The sequence below is a fragment of the Rhincodon typus genome, unplaced genomic scaffold, assembly GCF_021869965.1.
Source record: "Rhincodon typus isolate 14 unplaced genomic scaffold, sRhiTyp1.1 hic_rhity00004273, whole genome shotgun sequence".
Classification (NCBI taxonomy): Eukaryota; Metazoa; Chordata; class Chondrichthyes; order Orectolobiformes; family Rhincodontidae; genus Rhincodon; species Rhincodon typus.
Window position 1 is genome coordinate 3,267 of NW_025969911.1, and position 10,116 is coordinate 13,382.

At 47.1% G+C, this 10,116-nt stretch overlaps 1 protein-coding gene across 1 annotated transcript; it reads right to left on the reverse strand.

Moving 5' to 3' along the window:
• Nucleotides 1-103: 103 nt before the first annotated feature.
• LOC125481915 (sodium-dependent proline transporter-like) lies at nt 104-9,804 on the reverse strand (the record flags this gene model as incomplete). The annotated part of the gene is made up of 5 exons (XM_048593861.1): nt 104-1,105; nt 2,685-2,858; nt 4,777-4,895; nt 6,236-6,335; nt 9,670-9,804. Coding segments are annotated over 5 exons (663 nt in total), but the record flags the coding sequence as incomplete, so codon positions are not given.
• Between the last annotated feature and the right edge of the window lie 312 nt (nt 9,805-10,116).

Sequence of the window (10,116 nt, forward strand, 5' to 3'; positions counted from 1 at the left end):
GAGGGTCAGTGCTGAGGGAGCGCCGCACTGTCGGAGGGTCAGTGCTGGGGGAGCGCCGCACTGTCGGAGGGTCAGTGCTGGGGGAGCGCCGCACTGTCGGAGGGTCAGTACTGAGGGAGCACCGCACTGTCGGAGGGTCAGTGCTGAGGGAGTGCCGCACTGTCGGAGGGTCAGTGCTGACAAAATGTTGGAGGTGCCATCTTTTTGGGTAACATGGCTCTGTATGCTCTGTCAGGTGGATGCAAAAAGGCTGCTGGGCAGGATCAAAAGGACAGTTGGAGGTTCTCACTGATATCTGGTGTCCAATCCTGAATCAACCAACATCACTACACAAACAGATTATCTGGCCATTTATTTTGCTTCGTTGTCCTTTGTGCGGATTTGTTGCTGAGTTGCCAACATTACACTGGCCTGCGCCTTAGGGAGAGGGCTGAGGCGGGTAATATGGCTCGCACACCCTCAAGAGCCGATAGAAACCAGAGCAATCTGACTGTCTCTGTGACGCGATTATTGGAAGGCCTCTCTGTACAAGTCCAACACAGCGTTGAATAGTGCACGGTGTAGATCACCCACTGAACTGGCGTCATGGTGATGGCAAGGTGGCACAGGGGAGGCTGTGACTTCCCACATGATCCCATCGGGTTCTCGTATGGGATAGAACATGTCGGTGAAGGGGCTGGTATGTTGGGGGAGACAAGGATTCCCTGGAAGCAAGGGTTTCTGGTCCAGAAGACCGCGTGTTGGGTTGTGGGGAGGCAGTATTGACTCTCAGTCTGGGTAAACTCTGTCTGTTGAGCACCATAGGACCTTGTATTTTCCAGTGCCCTCTGTTCAAACATATAACCAGGAGAGGCAAAGGGTCCATTTCCTCTTATCTTCGAGGAGCTGATCTGCAGCAGAAGCCCCCTAGTCCCGTCCTTGCCCTCCGCTGTTTCCAGTACCATCACCGCCCCTGGCCCAGCCTGCAGATTCAGGCTTGCACCTCGTTGAAGTCGTGCTCAGTCAGTGTCACTGAGAAAGGCACGTCGACTGTCTGTGGTGTGAACGTCCGCTCACCCCCTGTCACCTTCCATGAGTTCAGGGGTCGGATGGCTTTCCTAAACCGCTGGAGATGAACAGGAAAGATAATACTGTCAGCTAGCTCCTGTACCACTGTCACTATCACCACCAGCACCAGTGCCAACGTCTCTCTCTTTCTCAGCTATTTACACAAGGCCAGAGGGCAGAGACGTTGGAGCTCTTGGAGGAATCAAGAGATAAGGGGAGCAAGCAAAAAAGTGGGGTTGAGGTAAACCATCAGCTCTGATTGTACTGACTGGTAGGAGAGTGTTGAGGGTTGAATGACCTACTCCTGCTCCTGCTTTGTATCTTGCCAGTGATGTAAATGTGTTCAAGCTTCCGCTGAAACGGCACGGCAGGACACTGACACAAACAGATCAAATTTTGACTGAAACAAGAGCAGAAACTGCTGGAGAAACCCAGCAGGTCAGGCAGCATCTGGGGAGAGAGGGAAAAAAAGAGAGATAACATTTTGGGTTCAGTGACCCCTCTTTGGTCCTGGACTCTGAGAGTCAGTGCTGAGGTCTAGCCTTTTGGTTGAGACATTAAACCAAGGGGCTGTCAGATGGATATTAAAATCCCATGGGAACAAGTGTAACAAACTTCCCAGCGACCTGGACATCTCTTTTCAAGAAACAGATTATTTGATCTTTCATCTCACCATTGTCAGGAGAGACCAGCTGGTAGTTTTAAGTAGATGGCAGGTCATTGCATCTGACAATAGCGATTGGGTATGAACACATGAGGTGTTTGAAAATGATAAAACAAATATCCTGGGTGTCCTTCCATTTTGATAGGAGCCCAGGCTGTTTAGAGCCCCTATAGTGTGGAAGCAGGCAACAACATTCAAGAAGCTTGACACCATCCAGGACAAAGCAGCCGCTTGATTGGCACCACATCCACAAACATCCACTCCCTCCACCACCACCGACGCTCAGTAGCAGCAGTGTGTGCTATCTACAAGATGCATTGCAGAAATTCACCAAAGACCCTCAGACAGCACCTTCCAAACCCACATCCACTTCCATCTTGAAGGACAAGGGCAGCAGATAAATGGGAACACCACCCCCCTCCAAGTCACTCACCATCCTGTCTTGGAAATATATCGCCATTCCTTCACTGTCGCTGGGTCAAAATCCTGGAATTCCCTCCCTAATAGCATTGTGAGTCAACCCACAGCTGGAGGACTGCAGCGGTTCAAAAAGGCAGCTCACCACCACCTTCTCAAGGGCAACTAGGGATGGGCAAGAAATGCTGGCCAGCCAGCGATGCCCACATCCCACAAATGAATAGAGAAATAAAAGGCCATTCGGCCCATCAAATTCACACCAACCCTCCGAAAAGCATCCCACCCAGATATCCCCCTCCCCCACCAATTCTATCCTTGCAACCCTGTATTTCCCATGGCTAATCCACTTAGCTTGCACATTCCTGGACACTATGGACAATTTAACACGGCCAATCCACCTAACCTGCACATCTTTGTGTTGCGGGAGGAAACCCACAATGCGCAAACTCCAAACAGACAGTTGCCCGAGACTGGAATCGAACCCGGATCCCCGGTGCTGTGAGGATCAATAGTTTCCTCAATAAAGCCACATGCAGCAAAGAGAATAGGTTCTTACATCTCGCCACGTTCCAGACTCCTTCAGCACAGCAGCCACAGCCCAGAATGGGATCTGTATACAGCACAGCACCCCCAGACACACACCCAGTGCCTTCCCCCACAGTGGGAACTCATAGGAGCCATAATGCAGGGGTGTATTGTACATCTCAATAAATACATACATCAAGATGAACTGTAAAAGAGAAGGGAATATAACAGATTGGATGTGATATAATACATTGAGCACTCCATTACACACACATCAATAAATAAGGAACAACAGTTTCCTTTGGCAGTTGCAAACCAGAATGAACACAAGAGTTAAGACAATTATCAAAACAATCAGAAAAGGCAGAGGAGTAAATTTTTTTTTAACCATCAAACAAAAGGCAGCTTCAACTCACCTGACTTGAAGTGATAGTGTAAGAACTTTCAGGTTGGGTGTTTTGAGCATGAGCAGCAATATTTCAAACTGAAGGCTGAGAGAGGTACTTGCTATGCAATGTTTGATCAGCTCTCAGTGCTGCTGGGTTAACAAGAGACAGCAGGAAGTGGAGAGATGAGTTTGTTGGAAATCTGTTCTCGGAATGTGAATGCCAGCACGATGACTGTCTGACCCTGACAGCTCAGCAGTTTACTTTGGGAGTCTAGAGAAGGCACAGACTGGGATTCTCAGACTGTCAAACAATGGCCAGATCAACAATGGACTTCAGTGAATTGGTTTGGGTTCCTCGAGGTGGTTCTTCCTACAGTGTTGAATTGAATTTCATGGAGGGTTTTGAACTAATGGGTCATAGACATTTTACAGCGTAGAAAAAGGCCCTTCAGTCCATTGTGTCCACATTCATCTCCAAACATCCACCACTTTAATCTCATTGTCCAGTACTAGTTTGTGGACTTCTTTGCTTTGATGTTACAAGTGTTTATCAAACAGTTCTTAAATATGTTGATGGTTCTTTGCTCTACCAACCTTTCAGGTACTAAGCTCCAAATACCTACCCCCACTTCTGAGTGAATTTCTTTTCCCCACAAATCCCCTGGAAAACTCCTTGCTGCTCCTTACCTTAAAACTGTGCCCCTGTGTTATTAAACCCCTCTACTAAGGGAAAACGTTTTTCCCTTTTGGTAGAGTCATAGAGGTCTGCAGTGCAGAAAAAGGCCATTCAGCCCATAAAGCTGTGCTGGTCAAGAACAACCACTAACTACTCTAATTCCATTTTCCAGTATTTGGTCTTCTATGCCTTGGTATCACAAGTGCATATCTAAACATTTCTTCAGTATTCTGAGGGTTTCTGTCCCTACTACGCTTACAGGCAGTGAGTTCCAGATTCCCACCACCCTCTGGGTGAAAAAGTTATTCCTTACATCCCATCTAAACCTTCTGCCTTTTACCTTCAATCTATGCCCCCCGGTCACTGATCCCTCCATTAAGGGAAATGTTTTTTCCTGTCTACCCAATCTACGCCCCTCATAATTTTATCCATCGCAATCATGTCCCCTCTCAATCTCCTCTGCTCCAAGGAAAACAACCCCAGTCTGTCCACTGTCTCTTCATAACTGAAGTCCTCCAGCCCAGGCAATATCCTGGTGAAGGAGAGTCTCCTTCCCAACCCCTCCAGTGCAATCACATCCTTCCTATCATCCAGCGACCAGTACTCTAGCTGTGGCCTAATGTCTCATACAGCTCCGTCATAGCCTCCATGCTTGCGTATTCAATGCCTTGACTAATAAAGGCAAGTATCCAAATGCTTTCTTAACCAACTTATCTACCTGAGCTGCTGCCTTCAAAGATCTGTGGACATGCAACTCACTGACCTCTGGTTTGCAAGCTGGTACCTGTGGTGTTACACCACTGCACCTTAGACTATGGGGGTCACTGAAGAGTAAGAACCATATTGGGTCCCTTCACATTGCTAATTTGTGACAGCAAATACGCTTCAATGTGGGGCTGGTCAGGTTTGTAGACTGTGAATGGTCAATTCCTGAAGGCAGAGACCATGGCCTGGTGCAGTTAGAACTGCACCTCATCAAGGTTTTCGGAAACTGAGGCGTGCAGGAGGGGGAGAAAGGGAATGATTCTTTTTAACAAGTGAGCAGATTTGCAGACTTACCAGGAGCAGCAGGGGTGTAAACAGGGTCCAGCAAGCCTTGAAATAGAGTAACACCTTGCTGCACCAGGGTGGGCAGAGACGGATCATGTCAATAATGTCATTACAGAACTGGTTAACACCTGTGGGGGAGAGACAGCACTGTCAGGAGATAGAAAAAAAAACTGACATTTCTGTAACAGTTTTCATCAGCCCAGCACTTCCCAGGGTAATTTTACTTTCTCATTGCGGTGTCGTAGTGAACATGACAGCCAATTTGTACACAGCCAGGTCCCACAAACAGCAGTGTTGACAGATGACTGGATGAATTAATGGTTTAATTTGAGGGGTTAATATTGGCCCACCGTGATATCTTTTATATCCACCTGAGGGGGCAGATGAGGCCTCAGTTTCACACCTCAGCCAGAAAGCAGCACTACCTCAGTGCCACACTCCATCAGTTCAGGCAGCTGGCCATAGATCCTGTGGCCATGTTGCTGGAGGGGAACTGGACCCCACAACGCTTTGCCTTGGTGCTGAGTGTGTGATGAGCCAAAATGCCAAGAACAACCCCTCAATTGTCAGGGCCGGTCATTGTATACTCCACATACCGCCATCCTCTAGCCTCTGTCAATGAGGTCCTCACCATCCAAACATGCCCAAGTTCCACCACCAGTCACGCTCTGTTCACTGACCCACACGGAGTCTTTGTCCAGCTATCTCTCAAATTTCCATTCTCCTATGCAGGTCCTTCGCTCCTCCCAGTGCCTCACCTTCTCCACAGCTCGACAAACTCCTCTGTCCCCCAAATTCTCGTCAGCATCTGGTGTAAATCTCTCTACCCTTGGTGACTGTGCCTTCTCTCACCTGGGGCCCTAGCTTTGGAATTCCACCCCCACATCTCTCTGACATTCTACCCCAACCCCTCCTTCAAGACACTCCTTAAAACGTGACTGTGCCCAAACCCCTGACCTAATACCTCCTCATGCACTCGCCAGTGTTCATCTTTTACTCTGAGCACTCCTTGAGGTATTTTGCTGATATTAAAGTTTCTGTACAAATGCAACTTGTCAGCGTGGTTTCCTGAAGGGCTGGGACAGAATGATAACTCCAAAAGGAATTATACAGCACAGAAGATGGTCATTCTGCCCACCATACCCATACTTGCTTTTGGCTGATCTTTTCAGTTTAATCTCACTCCTTTTGTACTTCCCTGCAAACATGTCTCTCCCAGATATTTATCCTGCATTTATCAATTTGAAGGTTCCTATTTAACCTCCTTCCTCCACAAGCAGTGCATCCCAGATCACAATAAGTTTCTCTGTTCCCTTCTCATTCTTCAACTGATGGCTCCACTGATTGTGAACAAAAAGGGTTGGTTTAAAGAGTTGTCTTAGTGCTCAATGTTCCCTAAAGCACTTCAATCATGCTGGTCAGGAATGGATGCTCTCCATTTCTACAGGTTTCTGGGAGCAGGGTTTACCGTAGAAGAAAGCGATCCCCAGGCACATGAAGAGAGTGATGATGATGAGCCCGAAGCTGGTGCTGAACGCATCGATGAGAGTGAACCAGTAGATGCCACCCTGTATGAAAGGAGCAATGGTTAGAGCTGATCGGCCACGTGTGGACAAATACAGAATCACACAATTGTTACTGCAGCAGGAGGCTATTCAGCCCATTGTACTCTACTGGCTCTTTGAATGAGCATCATTACCTTGTTACAATCTTGTGTTTCTCCCCCTTTCAACTGCACAGTATTTCTGTTTAAATAATTATCCAATGTCCTCTTGAATGCCTGACTATATCCTCCACATGACACACTGGTGTTTGAATGGGAATGGGCCTTCATTAGATCATTGTTGGAACTGACCCTTTTTTATCCAAAGGTAGGATTGTTGGGCATAAACCCGTATTTTCCTGTCACTGTTTGAGGTGACTCCCCTCTATCTTAATGATTACTTTTATTTTCATATTGATTCCTGTTCATATTCTGAATGATCACAATGCGACGTTTAACCCCTGAATTCCTAATCGACAAACTGTTCCAACATAGATGGCAAAGTACAGAACAAGACACAACTCTTTTCCTTGTTCATTGGACACAAAGCCTTTACCTCCTAATTATTGTCCTTATGTCCCGGCTGACTAGCTTTCAAAATAATTCCTCAATAGATATTACAGGAGAAAGTGCTGGATGTCTTAAAACATATAAAGGTAAGACCCTGGGACCTGATCAGTTGTTCTCTAGAATTCTGTGGGAAGTGAGGGAAGAGATTGCTGGGCCCCTTGCAAAGTTATTTGTTTCATTGATAGCCACAGGTGAGGTGCCAGAAGACTGGAGGTTGGCTAACGTGGCATCACCATTTAAGAAAAGTGGTAAGGAAAAGCCAGGGAACTATAGACTGGTGAGCATGACCTCAGTGGTGGGCAAGTTGTTGGAGGGAATCCTGAGGGTCAGGATTTACACGTATTTGGAAAGGCAAGGAATGATAGGGATAGTCAACATGGCTTTGTGCGTGGGAAGTCGTGTCTCATTAACTTAATTGAGCTTTGTGAAGAAGTAACAAAGAGGACTAATGAGTGCAGAGCGGTGGATGTGGTCTATTTGGACTTCAGTAAGGCATTTGGCAAGGTTCTCCATGGTAGACTGGTCAGCAAGGTTATGTCACATGGAATATGGGAGGAACTAGCTATTTGGATACAGAATGGCTCAAAGGCAGAAGACAGAGGGGGATGGTGGAGGGTTGCTTTTCAGACTGGAGGCCTGTGACCAGCAGTGTGCCACAAGGATCGGTGCTGGGTCCACTGCGTTTCCTCATTTACATAAATGATTTGAATGTGAACATAGGAAGTATGGTTAGTAAGTTTGCAGATGACACCAAAGTTGGAGGTGTAGTGGAGAGCGAGGAAGGTTACCTCAGAGTACAGTGGGACCTTGATCAGGCGGGCCAATGGGCTGAGGAGTGGCAGATGGAGTTTAATTTAGGTGCTGCATTTAGGAAAGGCAAATCAGGGCAGGACTTATACACTTAATGGTAAGGTCCTGGGGACTGTTGCTAGTCAAAGAGACCTTGGAGTGCAGGTTCATAGTTCTTTGACAGTGGAGTTGCAGGTAGACAGGATAGTGAAGAAGATGTTTAGTATGTTTGCCTTTATTGGACAGTGCATTGAGTATAGGAGTTGAAGGTCATGTTGTTGGACGACTGTTGGAATACTGCGTGCAATTCTGGTTTCCCTGCGACAGGAATGATGTTGTGAAACTTGGAAGGGTTGAGAAAAGATTTACAAGGATGTTGCCAGGGTTTAGAGGGTTTGTGCTATAGGGAGAGGCTGAATAGACTGTGGCTATTTTCCCTAGAGCGTCGGAGGCTGAGGGGTGAACTTAATAGAGGTTATAAAATTATGATGGGCATGGATAGGTTAAATACACAAGGTCTTTTCCCTGGGGTGGGAGAGACCAAAACTAGAGGACATAGGTTTAAGGTGAGAGGGGAAACATTTGAAAGGTACTTAAGGGGCAACTTTTTCACACAGTAGGTGGTGCATGTATGGAACGAGCTGCCAGAGGAAGTGGTGGAGACTGGTACAATTACAACATTTAAAAGGCATCTAGATAGGTATATGAATAGGAAGGGTTTAGAGGAATATGGGCCAAATGTTGGCAAGTGGGGCTAGACTAATTTATGATATCATCTTTCAATCAATATCTGGTTGACATGGACGAGTTGGACCAAAGGGTCTGTTTCTGTGCTGTACAGCTCTATGACTCTATGACTCTGTTCCAACATGTTATGATGCATCTCTGGGGCTGGTGGGGCTTCCAGCCAACAGGCAGAGATAGTACCACTGCACAACAAGACCCTCTCGTCAGCAGGAGTACAAATATAGTCATCGGGATTCAAATCAATATTGGGAGATCCCACTCAATGTCCAATCCATGCATTTAACCACTTGGCCACAACTACAGATTTGTGATTAAATCAAGACTTAGCCAGAAGGAGCAGTAGTGATAGCTGATGCTCTTTATAAGTATTTTCGAATCACTTGTTCAGGTAAGTTGTCACACAGCCCTGGAGCCTCGGTGTCCTGGCTCAGAGGAAGGGACACTACCACTGCACTACAAGAGCCCTTTTAAAGTCACCCTAGTCCCAGAGAACCACAGTCTCTCTCATTAGAGAGCGGTGACTGGTGGTGGTTTAACCTGAGCGTCACCATGCCTCAGGTGAGGGGTGAGATTGAAGAGTCCTTCATGGTAACCTCAGCCGTTTCAGCTGAAACTGCACCCAAGCTGCAAATCAGCCACCCAGCTAACTGGCTAAACCAAATCCTCTGGTGGTCTTCATATGATTCCTGTCTTTAAATGCACAATGCCCATCACTGGTATATCTTTAACAATACAATCAACAAACCGTTTCAGTAGTATAGTCTTCTCCTCATCTACTTTATAACCATCTGTCCCCTACCCTCTAGCAGATGGCCATCCTCACTACAGGCTCTGCAGGCAGACCCAGATAGCAGCAGGAGATGGATGTGTCGTGGGAATGTCACTGAACTATTCGGGGAGGCTAATGCCTCAGAAACGTAGCTTCGGAAGTCCCACCATGGCAGCTGGTGGAATTCAAACTCCTTTGTTAAATGTGGAATTAAAACCTAGACCACTGTGACTGTTGTACAAGCCCATCTGGTTCAGTAATGTCCTTTAGGGACGGAAATCTACCGTACCTACCTGGTCTGGCCTATGTGTGACTCCAGGCCCACAGTGATGTGGGTGACTCTTAACTGCCTTCTGGGTAATTGTGACAGGCAACAGACGCTGGCCTTGCCAGAGACACCAACAAAAATAACCACTGGTCCCTATAACAGGGTTGACCCTCAATTGCTGATAGTGTGAGGTTATGGGATCACTTTGTGCTGTACCTCAGTGATAAGCAGCAGGCCCAGCAGATAGAATGTGAAGCACAGTGCAGCTAGGAACAACACCTTCCATTTCCCACTCCGTAATACTGGGAACTCATCCAGGAACGCTGTGGTGATTCCTTCCATGTTGCCAAACTGCAAAAAGACCCACACAAACAACTTCAATAAGACAGAAAGGTCTACAGGTATCCAGGACATCTCATGTACTAAAAACATATCACGTTCTGCAACAGACAGTTGTCCTTCTCAACATGCTCAACGTGAATTAACAAACTCTTGTACACTCTCCCCACCATTGCTGACCCTACCCACCCAGTTAATCCCCCTCCCACTGCCCCGTGTACACTCTCCCCCTATCACTGACCCTACCCACCCATTTAATCCCCCTCCCACAGCCCCGTGTACACTCTCCCCCCATCACTGACCCTACCCACCCATTTAATCCCC